Source organism: Takifugu flavidus, chromosome 12 (assembly GCF_003711565.1).
Source record: "Takifugu flavidus isolate HTHZ2018 chromosome 12, ASM371156v2, whole genome shotgun sequence".
NCBI lineage: Eukaryota > Metazoa > Chordata > Actinopteri > Tetraodontiformes > Tetraodontidae > Takifugu > Takifugu flavidus.
The window spans coordinates 9,511,125-9,526,381 of NC_079531.1; the positions used below are offsets into that span (position 1 = coordinate 9,511,125).

General features: G+C 43.6%; 2 protein-coding genes across 15 annotated transcripts in view; both read right to left on the reverse strand.

Moving 5' to 3' along the window:
• LOC130535599 (NACHT and WD repeat domain-containing protein 2-like) lies at positions 1-11,282 on the reverse strand. 9 transcript variants are annotated; one of them, XM_057050736.1, is made up of 13 exons: positions 11,143-11,282; positions 8,402-8,587; positions 8,238-8,326; positions 7,271-7,378; positions 6,571-6,768; positions 6,329-6,455; positions 6,102-6,250; positions 5,564-5,896; positions 5,284-5,385; positions 3,791-4,532; positions 3,248-3,605; positions 1,779-1,872; positions 1-1,692 (listed from the first exon to the last, which is right to left on the reverse strand). In XM_057050736.1, exons 2-13 carry the CDS (start codon positions 8,469-8,471, stop codon positions 457-459), a joined length of 3,606 nt encoding a protein of 1,201 aa, XP_056906716.1. In that variant the 5' UTR covers positions 8,472-8,587; positions 11,143-11,282; the 3' UTR covers positions 1-456. The 9 variants fall into 9 exon arrangements, 8 of the variants coding, with proteins under 8 accessions (XP_056906716.1, XP_056906713.1, XP_056906714.1 ...); XR_008953178.1 differs by having other exon boundaries at positions 436-572; positions 1,533-1,692; positions 1,779-3,605; XM_057050733.1 differs by having other exon boundaries at positions 1-3,399; positions 3,511-3,605.
• Positions 8,651-15,257, reverse strand: part of LOC130535602 (F-BAR and double SH3 domains protein 2-like) — a 27,968-nt gene continuing 21,361 nt past the window's right edge. For 4 of the 6 annotated variants that reach the window (XM_057050747.1, XM_057050743.1, XM_057050745.1 and 1 more), the window contains 7 exons: positions 13,888-14,016; positions 13,709-13,792; positions 13,449-13,626; positions 12,710-12,930; positions 11,689-11,881; positions 11,469-11,557; positions 8,651-11,289 (listed from right to left, as the gene is read on the reverse strand). In XM_057050747.1, the coding sequence (XP_056906727.1) occupies positions 11,197-11,289; positions 11,469-11,557; positions 11,689-11,881; positions 12,710-12,930; positions 13,449-13,626; positions 13,709-13,792; positions 13,888-14,016 (987 nt within the window). In that variant the 3' untranslated portion in view covers positions 8,651-11,196. The remainder of the gene's footprint in view (positions 11,290-11,468; positions 11,558-11,688; positions 11,882-12,709; positions 12,931-13,448; positions 13,627-13,708; positions 13,793-13,887; positions 14,017-15,257) is intronic. The other 2 variants (XM_057050744.1, XM_057050748.1) reach the window with 2 other exon arrangements.

Here is a 15,257-nt window from a genome sequence, read left to right on the forward strand (position 1 = left end):
TCCTTCTTACATTCATGTACATTTTTAATTTTCTTTGGCAAATCTTACAACAAAGAGAAATATACAGTTGTGTTACAATAGCTCGTTTTTATGGTTTAGTGATCTTGTAAGGCAGTAATTCTTATAAAAATATTTAATCAACCTGGTAATTCAAATAGTATGTATATAGAATACCTCCCAAATCTTATACAAAGAAATAAGTGCAGAAGATAATTAAATCCAATGCAGCAGATCAAAATGCTCATTGATCTGACCTTTGCCTCTCTTTTTGTTTCACATCACAGCAAAAAGAAACAGAAACAATCATCACGTTCAAAGTAAATGAAACAGAAGGAAACTCCAGTGTCCAGGGAGAGATGTGATCAGACAGCATTTCTCAGGATGACATAAATCATAAGTCTGTTCACGTACACAAAACAAAAGAACATTTTAAACTTAAACTAGTGCTGATTCATCCTAAAGCCATGTGACATTAGGGGTTGAGAGCGGCAACCATCTGTCTAAGAGCCTCTTCTCCAACTGACCAGACAGCTCCTCTCTGGCCACTGACATCCCCCTGCTGACCTTTGCATCTGAAATACAATAAACACCAACAGATCCATCCTCAAAGCCCACAAAGACACAGTGGCGCTCGCACACGTGCAGGCTCAGAGGCCGTTTACACAGACGCACACTCGCCATTCTTTCACCATCTAGGAGTCGTACAACCGTGAGGAGCAGCTGTGGATCTAGTGAACAGATGCAGGTTTTTTCCTGCATGGACAGGGTTGATATATAGGTTATGTAGCTTTCGCTTTTGTCAAAACACAGTTTCACGACAGGCCCCTCAGTTTTGAGTGAGAAGATTACCAACCGAGATAGATCCAAGATAGTAATGGCTTCATTTTCCATAGACAGCAGAGCATAGCTCCCATCAGAGGTCATCCGGAAGTCTCGCGGCTCACAGTGAAACGGGTAAGGCAGCTGAAAGTGTCTGCAAACTGTCTCCTCTACAATATTCCAGGTAAAAATGGCCCCTGACTCCACCATCACCAACACAATGTCAGGGTGCTTGGAGAGCGTGTGGAAAGCAACCACAAGATCACAGCTCATCACAGAGGTAAAACGTTTGCTGATGGAGCCTGACCACAGACTGGCAGCTAACAGGTCTCCCCGGTGACGGCCAATGAGGAACGTACTTTCAGGTGACACCTGAGCATCAGATAGGTGCAGGTGTATGCTGCACACGATGCTCCCTTGCGTTAGCTTCCACACCTGAGATAAATGTTCACCGATGCTCACGCCAACATTACCTTTTGGAGTAATAAGGACATCTGTTGCTCTACTGCCAGCCACGCGCACTATGTTCTGACCTGTTTCAGTCTTCCAGACATAGAGATCACCTACTGAGAGCGTCACAAGGTGGACGCTATCTGGGGAAAGGCGCACCTTTTGCACAGGGTTTTCATGTAGGAAGTGAGCTTGTGGAAGCCCAGTTTCAAACTGCCATCTCCACACAGTCTCTGACCCATCAGTGGTGTAGAAGTGCTCACCTGTTGGTTCAACCACCACTTCTTTCACACCGTGTCCCATTTTTGGAGCCGTGCCTGCAGCCTCTATTGAAGCAGAGTCCCACACTGTCAGGTGGGCGTCGAGGTCAACACACATGACATCTGAGGCAGTTTTCAGGAGCATATGTGGCTGCCTGGTTACCTTCAGAGAGAGAACACACTCTCCTGTCTCAACTTTCCACACCGGGATGAAGGAACATGCTTCTAACAGAGCTAAGATAAGCTCACCATTCCGGGAGAACATGGCATGAGTGAAGAGCTTGTCTTGTGGTGCTGAGAACTGATCCCGCAGCTCCCAGTTACACATATCCCACAATGAAACCTGATGAGATTGGCACAGTAACAACATGAGGGGGTCATCAGAGGAATCGGTATTGAGGACATCAAATTCATCCCCACAGAAGCTTTGCTTGATTAATCTGGGTGGATGTGTTTTGGCTGCTACCTCCCACACAGCTATTTTTCCTGTCCTGTCGCCACATGCTAGTTCCCACTTCTCTTTTGAGAGGTTCATCCACAAAATTGCTTTGTGATTTGAGTTTGACCAAGTAGCGAGGACACTCCCCGTGCCAGTGTCAAATAAGGAGACGATGCCTTCCTCTTGCCCACAGCACAAACGAGAGCCATCAGAAGAGCAAACGGAACAGGTCACACATTTCTGACACTGAAAATGCATCGCAGTTTCATCGGAGATGTCAAACATGCTCACCAAGCTTTGGTTTTTCCTCCAGGTAAATAGCTTTTTCTGACATGCAACAAACCCCTCAACTTTGGTTGGTGCTTGCCGGTTTGATGTGAGAGGGACCTGAAGTGGTACAAATGTCTCTGATCCCTTCACATTCCAGAAAAAAAGCCTGGTGCACAAAGTGGAAAGTAGGAAGAACTGTGCACTGCTTTTTACTCCGGTAAACTGAAGCTGCTGTTGCTCAGAGGTCAGTGAGAGTTTGGCTACATTGTAACCAGGACCAGTCCAAAACCAGGCCGTGCCATCATCCAAGATATGTGCTACAACACCACACTCTGTCACAGCAACTTCTGCCACACAAATGTTGCCATTTCCACTATTAAGTTTCAAACATCGAATGGATGGAACAGAGGAAGGAGCAGGGCAGAGTGCTACTCTGACTATTCTTTCCCTTGTCCTCCTGTATTGCTGGATGTCATTGATGTAACTCTTTAAAGCAGGAAAGACCTCCAGATAAGGGAGTAGGTTTGTCTCCATCACTGTGGGCAGCTGAAGGGGTGAGCTCTGCAGGAAGCAAGCACAAGACTTCACTATGCCTGTTAGGAATGCTCTTTGTCTGAACAAAGGGGAGTGGGATGGCCCCTCTTCAGACTCCAACATCGCTACCAGATCTCCCAAGAGTCCTGCTTGAATCATCGCCTGATGAAACCTAAAAGACATTAAGACCTCACACTCCATCTGCTCCCATCTTTCACTTTCTTGCAAGTGATGCGGCAATTCTAACACCTTTCTCATATTCATTAGACTGTGTTCTTTGGAAGAATCGGGGAAGTAAATTGGCTGACTGGGTGTCTGTCTGTCCATGTAAACTGTTGTTTGCGCGTTCTCATCACTTGGTAAAAATTTCTGGCTGTTAAGAAGAGGTTTAGCATTTCCTTCAGACCATCGGCTACTAAAATACTCGGCCATTGAGGAATGAATCTCCTTTCTCAACTCTAGAGAGAATAAATACCTCTTAGTTATTACCAGCTTGAAATGACGACTCGCCCAGGACAAAACTCGCACCCCTGCAACTGTCCTTCCAATAAGAAACCTCCTCAAATCCAGAAGAAGTGTCTCCACATCAATTTGTGGGACCTTCATCAAGGAGGGAGGCTTCTCTCCCTGTCGAAGGTAGAGGAACAGAACTTTGTCATCACAAGAGAGCAGGTCAGCAAGTTCAGCCTCAGTGAGCCCGGTTCTGGAGAGGGTGAGGTAAGAGACAGCACGGCTCACCATAGCAGAACCGTGTTTCTGCTCCAGGTGATCCAACAGTGTAGAAATGGATGAATGGACCCCGTTGGGAAGACATGACTCTTTCACATCAGAATCTGTTGGCAACATTAAAAGAAAAAAAGAAAGGAATTATAGCTCAACTTTGTTTTGGTGCTGATGTTCTTGATTTGTTTTGTACTGCAGACAGATTCAGGTTACTTTAACGAGCTGCACAGTTATAAACACACTTTCAACATTTTCAGCCTTTCAGACAAATTTGCAAATGTGCTTCAGGTCCTACCAGAGTGCCACAGTGAAATATGTAGGTGCAGGAGTCGAACGTAAAGAGCCAAAGAGCAGGAGGTCAGTGCCTGGTTCACCAGGGCCTGCTGTCCAGACGTCACCTTCCTCCCAGAACTGCTTAGGAGTGACGCCAGCATCTTTAGACACTGCTCCCTGTTTGCCATACCGAGTGTAATAGACACGTACCCCGACTCCTTATTGACCTCGAATAGACTGTCCTGAGGATGCTGTGAGCTGAGGGCTTGCAGGATTTTTTTGCGACTGGAGGAGATCGAGAGGATAACTTTGACATTAGGAGGAAGAGGAGAAGGCAAACTCCTGATGAGCTGATACCCAAAGTGGTTCTCAATGTGATCCAAGCCATCGAGGATTAGAAACAGGGGCTGTTTGGCAGTTGGCAGGAAAGAGAGGAGAGAAGAAAACTGTTTCTGAAGTTCAGTGAGGCCAAATGGTTCTGAGTTGAAATTTTTCCAACAGCCAGACGTTGTGTCTGTGTTGGAGAGCTCACAGTGAAGACCAGTATCAGAGGTGAAACTAAACGTGGCCTCTTCCTCCCGAGGCTTTGTACAGCTGTGACTGTCTTGATTGTCAAGGTTTTTCTTTAAAGATGTATTTTGATGGTATCTGGAGGAAATTTGCTGACAAAGACTCAATAACAGCTCCTTGGTTGGGAAGCTGCTTGCCATTTGGCAAAAATAAGGGAGCACCACAGGGTCACTGTCTGGTAGCCAAGACTTGATCTGTGGAGGGACAGAGACATGCATTCCTGTTGGAGTGTCACATCATGTCACCTTAAGTCAGTGCTTCTCAATTATTTTCTGTTACGCCCCCCCCGGAAGAAGAAAACATTTTGCGCCCCCCCCGGCCGTGACTATAATTAGTATCATTTGTCTATGAAATTGTTATAAGTACACCTCTGCATAACATTGTATCCTTATTAATATTAAAGAAAACAAAAAAAGAAAGAAATATAGACCAAAGCGGGATGATTGTTGCCAATATTCGGCACGTTTTTGCCGAAAAAACTCAAGCGGCTGATCAGCGTGACTGGGGTGTAATGTCTTTAAGTGACGCCTTCATTTATTTGGCTCCATGCTGTCCTGCCAACATTTTTAGACACAGGAAACACACCGGTCTTTCCTCGTCTCCCACCGTAGTCGCAGTGAAGCCAAGCGCTATAAATGCTTCGTCATATTTCCTCGTCTTAGCTTTCGGGAGACTTTCGTATGTCTCATTATCTCCGTCTCTCTCCGCCTTTTTTTCATCACTGTTAAGTATTTTTGGTGGTTTGTTCACTGCACTTCCTATCTCTTGCTCTGTGGTGTGTGCGCGCGGGATGTGCAATTACACTTTATTCTAGTACGGCAAAAAAAAAAAAAAAAACATGTTCTCCGGGGTCACACGCGCCCCCCTGGCATCGCACCGCGCCCCCCCAGGGGGGCGCGCCCCACTATTTGAGAAGCGCTGCCTTAAGTGAAGGACTTCACCAACCTGTCGAGCACAGTGCGCCAGCAGAACCGCTTTTCCTGTGCAGGGACCACCTGTCACCACTAGAGGAAGCTGATGTTCGTTTTGCTCAACATAGTGTCTGACCTTAAACACAATTGAAAGAAAACATGTTCAGTAACCTGCAATACCTACTCATATTTTTAACTTGAGTATTTAACTTTTTCTGGATGTTCCTGAAGTCATTATATTATAATAATAATGGGGAGAAAAAACAACAATTAACTTTACCCATTTAAACAAAGAATTATTTTAAACAACTGACCTTCTCTTCTTCTGGGTGAACAACATCATAAAATTTTGAGAGGATGCCACAAACGTCTTCTTGCTCGGCGCCTTCTCTGGCCAGTGCATCACATACATGCACATTATTCCCACTTTTGAAGATGTTTGCTCTTTTAATCAACTCCACAAGATCTTGATGCACCTGCTGGCACAGTGCTTCCACATAGCCTTTCCTCCTGGCTGTTGTGGAACCATGGTGATGGTCACACTCTGTGGTGGTGGTGGTGGTGTACACCAAGATCTGTGAGGAATTAATGAGAGCGGGAAGGAACTTATCACAAAGCTGAAATAACAGTGGGCCATCGCTGAGGTCCTGAAAGCACAGAAAAAAAGAGAAATGATGCAGTAAAATGTCCTATGAAATTACTTTTACATCTTAAAGTCACTAAATCATGGGGTGATGCATGCAAACAGGATCCATTTAACTTCCTGTACACATTATAAACACTCTACACAAAGTGATTTATAAGTTAAGGACCTTTTATGTAATAAGTGCAAATGATAAAAAGGTGTGTTACCTCTGAAGGTGATATAGTTTCTGAGTTTATCTGTGTTTTTGGTCTCTGCCTGTTTGTGTTGATGATGTTGTGGATGTAGACCACACAGCGTCCGGTGATGTCACCTTTCAGATGGCGTTGCAGTGCAAATCGCAGATCTGCATCCACAACTAGAGGAGGAGAGCAGAAAATCCCAGTTTCTCTTCAGTGGGAAAATAAAAGGCACACATCTGGGTCACATCTATCACCTGATCGGTAGTAACGCGATGCTGTCTCTGCTGTCATGAGGCCTTTGTTGACACAGAGACTGGCAGAAGTCTGAAACACCTTGAGTGGCTCACCTTCCTTGGCCTTCAGCATGACCTCCTTCTCCAGCTGTAATAAATTAAGAATACTTCACTGTCAATAATGTTTAATTGAGACATTTGAAATTGGAAAAAACACAAAGAAACCATTAGTTGTGAAACAGAAAAAGACCAAAGTGATAGACCTGTAGCCCAGAGGTGCGTCTGAATGGAGATGTAAGACAGTAGGAAACGGGGATGGAATTTTCATCCCTTTGGTAGATTCGTTCCACCTCCCGGGTGCTGATGCCGGCTTTTTGTCCCTCATGCAACAACAGCTGGTACTGGGACACTTCCACCTGTGTTGGCAGACTGGCTGCGCCATACTGGTGTCCTAGAAGAGCCTGCACAGCCACCGTGTGGTCACAAAGAGGACAGCAGGTAAGAGTGACGCTGTAGCAAAACCATAATTCGATTCTCATCCAACCGCCACAGCTCCTGACAGACTTGACTCCTCCAGCTAAAACAACACTTGCGTTTTTTCTGTTTCTTTCTAACCCTTCACCAGCCTTCAGATCAGCATAACAACCTGAAAGTGATTAGCAGGTCATCTACCTCAAGATAATCAGAGAAGCTGACTCTGCTGAGTAAGTTGTCTTTTTATGAAGTGGCACTGATTTTTAACCAGCTTGTGAACTTTCAAATTCTTCTCAAATTTTAGTTTCAATAGTATAACAGTCATATAACATAAGCATTAATGTATATACCGGTACTTGCATAGATGTTTTATGAAAGCTTATGCATCATTGTTAGCATAGAAGATAGTTTTGGGGAACAATGACTTAATTGATTACTGTGGTGCCCCTGTGAGGAACATTCAATAATCAAGATGATCTATGTATTTACCAGTATAAAAGGTCCTGCGGAGCTCTCTCTGCATTCATTTATGATTTGCTGTCTGGTGTCTTCATCCGGCCAGCGGCTAGGATCGCTGGACTCAAAGGGGTCGATCACCTACAAACATACAGGTTGATGGTAACATAATCATAACAAAATTGACTGACGACCTGTTTATGAAAAGGAAGTGAGATGAAGAACAACTGAGCAGGTGCCACATCAAAGACGTGATGGTTTTTTAAACCTTTGTCCACATGCTGGAAAGAGACGGCACAGTGGTGGAGTCATGATGGAGTCAAGTTACTGCCGCTGCGTTTAATGGTCAAATTTAATTAGTTGGAGCTGTGACGGCAAAAGTCTGAAGGGAAACGTGTGAGTGAACTCAGAGTTGGCTGCACAAGATTCAAAGAGGACTTTTTTAGCTGGTCTCAGTTGGATCAGTGCAGCTATGTACCGTGATCATTTTCCTTCCCCCTCTTAGGCCTCCATTTATTACTTAAATACCGCAAACCTCTAGCTTTTCAAGTTCATATGGCACCAGGATGCATTTGTGACTTGTTCCAAATAAAATGCAAATTTTGGTTCTACGTAAAAACAAGCAAAAACTATTTCCCCTGTTTCTCTCTTGTATTTGAGGTTCATTCAGAAGCTGACAGCTCACATTCCCATCCTCCCTTCTCTTCCTCAGCTTGTATGTCTGTGTGGGTAATGGTTCTTGATCATCTTGTGCACCCGAGTTAAGCACATCTGGGTTTGTTTCTTTGGTCTTTTCTACTTAGTTTTGGGTAAAAATAAAGGTTACTTGTGAGAAATCTCATAATGTAAGTTCACCTCAAATTTGTAATGAGCTGTGTGGACCAAAAAAGGTTGTTTCAACTGTGGGAACGTGAAAAGACATCAGAAGGTTTGACCTTCCCACCAGAAGCAGCAGCAGCAGCAGCAACAGCAACAGCTATTGTTCTCAGCACGTGCTCACCCTGACATCCAGTCCCAGCGTATGTTGACAGTATTCTCTTAGTTTTGGAAACACTCTCTCTCTGAGACCTCTGCGCTCCATCACACTGTCTGCAAACATGAGCATAAACAACTGCGTTAACAGCACAAATCTGGGATAAAGTAGGTAAAAAAGCTCTTACCTACCTTCTGGATTAGAGCACAGGTAGATTTTCACACATGAGGATCTGAAGACAGATTTTCCTCCAGGGTTCATGACAAATTAGAAATTAGAGAAGCACGGCGACTTCACTGTTGCTCTGCTCAGGAAATGCTGCTCTGTGTGTTTAAAGTGTGCTTTCAGGAACACACCCACTTCTGGTGTTGAAACATCTACGTGGACACACACACGCACATGAACGCACACACATGAATAACACAAAATTAAGTCAGAGAAGGAATTTAATTTTTTTATTAACATTTGTACACAATTAATACAAATTTTTTTATACAGCCAGTTATAATACGAAGAAAGATTTGATTGCATCTGATCTCATCGTCACAGTCGGTGAAGACAAAGGTTAGTTGCTCCACTAGATTTTAAACTAAAGTTTCTGGAAGAGCTCTTTTTTTCTCTCTTGGATGTTTAACAGATTATGTGTGAAGGATAATGGTTGGATGCAGCAGTAAACCATTATAAACCATTAAACAGGAACCTGTGTTTGTGTGTGTGTGTGTGTGTGGGGGGGGGGGGGGGGGGGGGGGATTGCATCTGAAACTCAAAAAGAATATCCTCTCACCCTTATTTGTTGTCTGTTTGCATCACATTGTGAAGGACTAGGATCAGCTGATGGGTGGTTTATTAGGGCAGACCATAAGATGCACCCCAATGCCACAGAACCCACTATTAATATCTACTCATCTGTTCAGTACTGGAAATTGCAATGCAATTATAAAAACATAAAAAGAAGGCAACGCAGTCATAAATATCCGTTTATATATATGCCATATAAATCCATTGTATTATTGTTGTTTTTAAAATTTGGAACACTTTTTACACACAAAATCCAAAATACCCACATAAACATCCCATTTTTTATTACTTGCCTGCACTAAACATGTCATATTTCTACCCTTTTCAATAGCAACTATAGTATAGGAGCTGGGCACATCTTTACATTAACACTCATTTGCTCTCATTTGACAGCATAAACAGTCAGGTGGGTCACATGACCCAAATTTTAAAAAAGCATTCTCTCCATTTTGTTATTCAAAATGTCTTTTATTTTAAATATACCTTTTCCCATCTCTTTTGAAGAGTGGATGACAATAATAAGTCCATTCTGCTGCTGTGTTAAGGTACTGCTACGTCCGAGGGAACATAAATAAATAAAAGTGCTACGCTGCCATTTAGGCAAGGGATTTTAAAGGCTTGTGGGGTATAAAAGGTTCATTTCCTTTAGTAAAAGAAAACATACGATTTGTACTTTGCGCCACTTCAATGTTGTCTAATAGTTCTGTCCATTTAGCATAGCTGTCTCTTTAGCTGTCAATAAACATATGACGAGGCAGATGCAAGAAAAAATACCAAAACTGGAAAAATAATAGTTCTTCTGCCCTCGTACAACAGCTAAAGCACTACGGGGTTAGGGTTAACCCTACAACTAACCCTAACCCCATTAACCGTGTTACTATAATGGTGTATAATAGAAGCAGATTCCATTGTTTCCAACGCTCATGGACAGAACACACGTTAGAGGGAGAATGAAAGGAATGATGGGAGAAAATAAAGAGAAGAGAGGATCCAGCCTCCTGTTACCATCATCTTCTCTCATTCTTTCCTTCTCTTCCTCACCTCCTTCCTTTATTTACAATGCCCTTGCAGGATAAAATGTAGATTAAAACTTCCACTATGTTTTTTCCATTCAGTTGAGTTAGCATATGAAACACTGTGCATAACATTCCTATTACAACAGTAATGTACTGTACTAATACACATTGAATACGTATGATGATAAGGAGTATACAAGTTAAGGACACGACCGCCCGTACACCAAACATCTTATCTAAACACCAACTGCATCTAAATCACCTCTGTTACCAAGTTTCACTCTGAAGTTGAGGATGTCGGTGAAGTTCTTCAAGTTCTACTGAAATTGTTTAGCAATGAAGCCATAAGGCAGCCAAAACGTGTGCCCTCTAATGTCAAACCCCAGCCACTGTTTAGATATGAATAGTATTTTAAAACAACACCAACAGTAGAACTTCTATGGTATCACATTAAAAGTAGTTTAACTTTGAGCTGTTACTCTTCCACTTTAATCATTTATCTCATATTCCAGCCTGCTTGAACAAAATGGTGGATAAACACACCAAACACTTCACGCTGCAGCCAAAGCTCAATTTTTAGGGCCAATAAATGTGTCGTCTTTTTTCTTTTGTATCAATTTATATCACACTAGTGATTATGCTGCTGGTTCAAGGCCAATTTGGAAACCAGATAAATGATTAAATGTTAAAACAAACAAGCTTCAACCATTTTTCTTTCCCAATTTTTGGTGTCTCTTCAAAGCCTGAATTTAATCTGTCAGATGTGGGAGTGAATAACTCACTATCTAAAAAGAAAATCCACAAACATAAAAACAAAACGTGCCACTTTCTGGCAGGACATTGTCCTCCTCTTCCTCTTCTTCAGTGTGCTCATGTTTGCTGCCCAAAGAAGTCAGATTTTAAGGCAAGAATGGAAAATACGGTGGAAAGTTCAGGTAGGGAAGGGGGCACCTACTACAGGATGCCCATGTGAAGAAAAGATGATAAATGCTCTGTCTCTGTCCCAACACCTGCCGCCGTCCCCTCCTTTGGACGAGAGAGCAGGCAGACAGGCCGAGGCGTCAGAGGAGGTTTTGTTTGGTCAGGCTGACTTCAGCTTAGAGCACATCAGTTCTCACCAGGCTGTCAGCCACTTGTGGCAGCAGTTTACGGTTATTTTGTTGTTGCCAGGGTCACACAAGTGTGATCTCCACCTCCTCTGGCTTGTCACTCTTCTCCTGCTGTCTTCTGGGGTGCTGTTTTGGTGGGGGGGGGGCTGCTCGCACCTGCACAGAACAAGAAGCCATTCAAGAAAAAAGACAAACAACGATGGACACTTCATCAACATTTGGTCCTAAGTGGAAACCTAATTTACAATCCACAAAAGTGAGGGATAATGGGGGGAGACTGCATGAACAACGTATCTGCTCAACAAGCATTGTGCAACTGTAGGGTGGATACTAACAGGTCGCAGCTTATTTTGGGCTCCTTCTGGGGTGAATCTCAGAGGCTGAGGAAATCCTGGAGACACAGCACTCTTGGCAGAACTTTGATCTAGAGAGGGAAGAAGAGAGAGATAGAGAAAGAAAAAGAGAGAGAAAGAGAGAGAGGCAGACCAATTCATTCATTCATTCATTCATTCATCCATCCATCCTGTCCTGTCCTGTTATGTGTGTGTTGCTTACTGTGGGAGGACAGAGGTCCCTTGTGGGACAGGCTATGTGTCAGAGGCTTGTGCTCCCCATTGAGCGTGGCGGAGGGTGACCGTGGGAGGGGGGGCGGGGTGCACGTCTCTGGGCTGGTGAAAGGACTAATGGGTGGTTGGTCATATAGTGGAAGAGGCAGCAAAGCAGATGACAATTTCAGAGAAGGGGAGATCTAGAAAAGATGAGCCCAGACACATGTCAAATTCAACACCATCAGCTCACCAAAGATCCAGTTAGTCACAGATGAGAGGATGAACACAACTGAAGTTCAACAAAAAAAAGTTACTTTATGGGATCAATATACAACATTCCCAAGAATCTTAATTTTTTCTGTCTGTTTAATTTTTTATAAAACAATGATTTAAGACTAAAAGAATTTGCCTGTTTATATTTCTTTACATGATTTTTCAACATTTCTGTGTGTTGCTTTTCAAAGTTAAGTGCTTCTGTCGTGCTACCAGTGTTGCTACAGAGCCAGTATCCTTTAATGGGTCTGGCTGCGATATCCTCGCAGCAGTTGCACTGCGTGTTTTGTCTGCAGGGTCCTGGAAAAGGAGGGGCTGCATCCTTCCTGGTGGAACCAGGCATTTTGGACTAGAGATAAAACCTCTTTAATGACAGCATTTTTTAGAAGATCAGAGTTGTGCAGAACCAGAGCAGCTCTGTAGTGCTGATAAAGGTACTGGACAGCAGACAGAAGTGGAGAAGGAAGCGATACAGCAGATAAGACAGAATGAAGGAAATCTGGAATGCTGAGAAGACTTGACGGGTTTGGGAATGTTTACGACCCAACACGACTCGATTTGTCTGCCTTCATATGTGCAGGGTAGTTGGGATGGTTTTTAATTGTTGCTGTTCTATGGCAAAATTGACAAAATTCTAGTATTCTGTCATCAACTTACCCCAGAAAGAACTCAAATTTTTAATTTATAGTATTATAAAGGTCCTGATGAAAGGGTCTGCACATCTGGTCTCACTGTATCTTTAAGCATTAACCAACCTGGATTTCCCCTGTTCCTGCTCCGCTGCTCTCTCCATTCTCCATCAGATCTTCTACCAGTACAGAAGGAAAGACCCCCACTTTTCCATTCAGCTCCCCCTCCCAGAATCCATCATCTGTCTGAGTGTCTCGGCTGAGGAGGCGAATCACGGCTCCCTCGGAGAAGGACAGCTCCTCGTCTGCTTGGCCCTCATAGTCATAAAGTGCTCGCACATATATCGCTGCAAAAAAAGAAAAACGAATAAATCAAATGACTCATGAGCAGTGTCACGCAAGTTACTGCCAAAGGTAATCTATTACTCGAACGCGTTACTTTTGCAAAGCGTTACCCCTCGTGCAACAATGACTGGATGTGACTGTGACAGCTCCTCCTGGTTAATATACAGTATGATCATGGTAACGATGTTTTGCTCTCCCAGTCTGGTGTACTGGGACACACAGCTTACTCTGCAGCCATGGCATGAATGGATGTGACCTCCATTAGCTGAGCTACCACCTCATGTTGCTACTGGTTCGTCAGTAAAATACAAAACTACCCAACATCTGTGGGCACACAACCATCCCTTGATAAGATCTGTCCCAGTATTGCTTTTTCTTCTATCTGGAGGTGAAATTGATGCACAATCATTGGATCTTCCTGACTGGACAGGCTACACTAAAGTGAGGAGTTTTGCATCTTTGTCACTTATGAAATCTTTTTTTAGTCACATCCAATAATAATTCAGCACTATGCACTCACTGTTTGTGTCACCGTTAATGCAGTTGGAGTGCAGCTCAGGCTCTGTTGAGTTGGATGACGTGTGTGAACGAGCATCAAGCGTTGCCAGAGACTGGAGCATGCTGAGCAGACTGTTGGAGGTGGGAAACTGGAGGTATTTTTCCGGCACATAGCCCACCTGTCCTGTCTTATTGCGAGCCTGAAACAAACGGGAAAGACGGCGTTTAACCAAAGATTTAAGATGAGATAAACACAACACACATCTATGTGTGTTTGTGCACCTTGACCCAGTCCTCCATGTCTCCATCCTCGATGACCTCCAGCATCTCCTGCTCATCAATAGTTAACTCATCTGGCTGAGAGGCCTGCAGGACAAAGACAGACAAGGCTGAACTCATGATTGTCTGTTGTGGCTAAACCCTGAGATGACTCTTTGTCTGAGCTCAGTGTGGGTTTGCACCTTGTACGAGTACAGGACTTTGCAGGTTAGTGGGTAGTTTCTGAGTGTTCCAGAAGGACTCGAGCTGCTATCATCAAAGACTTCCATATTCTCCTCACATTCTTCTCCTTCTTCCAAGTCAACTGTGCCCTTTAAAATAAATGATCACATGAAATTAAAAAAACCCTCATAAACTGGTTTACCCTTTAGCCTTGTTTGTTCACCAGCTTATCTCTCACCTTTTCCTGCTCATCTAGAACAACAGCACTTACCTTTTCTTTCGGTCTTAGAAAATGACTCCTGTCCTCAGAGTGGAAACTACAGCGTTTGGAGTCAAGTGTGGAGTGACGAGCATTACATACGATACCCCCCCCCCCCACCTTCTTGTTGTGACCTGCTCATATGAAGGTTATGTGATCTACCTAGCAGAACGGTCCACAACCAATAAGTTCAGCAAGCTATAACAATGGTGGGGGTGGAAGTGAGCGGTGTCATTGTGTCGAGTCATCAGATTTCTGTTGACAGACTACCGCAGGACTGTGTTTTGTATTTAAGCTGAACTCCCAGGTTGCCTTACAAGAAAAAAAGAAAAAACACCTGGAGGTGGGAACAAAAGGCCAAAACCTGAAATACTCATAAAAGTTGATGATATCATCCAACTACCTCAAGTTATTGTACCAAAAGCCTAAATCCCATCAGTAAGCTTCCACTTTGCTGCAGTGTGACAGAAAAGGACAATAATATATCACTTTCTACTTAATAGTGGCTGCATGCTTGTTTTGAGAGTCTCTATTGTACAATACCTATTTACTCTTTTATTCACAAATTCAGAGGGCTACACATGCACAAAATAAAGCCCATAAAACTCATTGTGTGTTTTGACAAAGAAAACATAGAAAGTTTGGCATTACAGTGTTTATCCGAGTCTGTTTACTCCAGCGCTTCTCAAATAGTGGGGCGCGCCCCCCTGGGGGGGCGCGGTGCGATGCCAGGGGGGGCGCGTGTGACCCCGGAGAACATGTTTTTTTTTTTTTTTTTGCCGTACTAGAATAAAGTGTAATTGCACATCCCGCGCGCACACACCACAGAGCAAGAGATAGGAAGCGCAGTGAACAAACCACCAAAAATACTTAACAGTGATGAAAAGAAAGGCGGAGAGAGACGGAGATAATGAGACATACGAAAGTCTCCCGAAAGCTAAGACGAGGAAATATGACGAAGCATTTATAGCGCTTGGCTTCACTGCGACTACGGTGGGAGACGAGGAAAGACCGGTGTGTTTCCTGTGTCTAAAAATGTTGGCAGGACAGCATGGAGCCAAATAAATGAAGGCGTCACTTAAAGACATTACACCCCAGGCACGCTGATCAGCCGCTTGAGTTTTTTCGGCA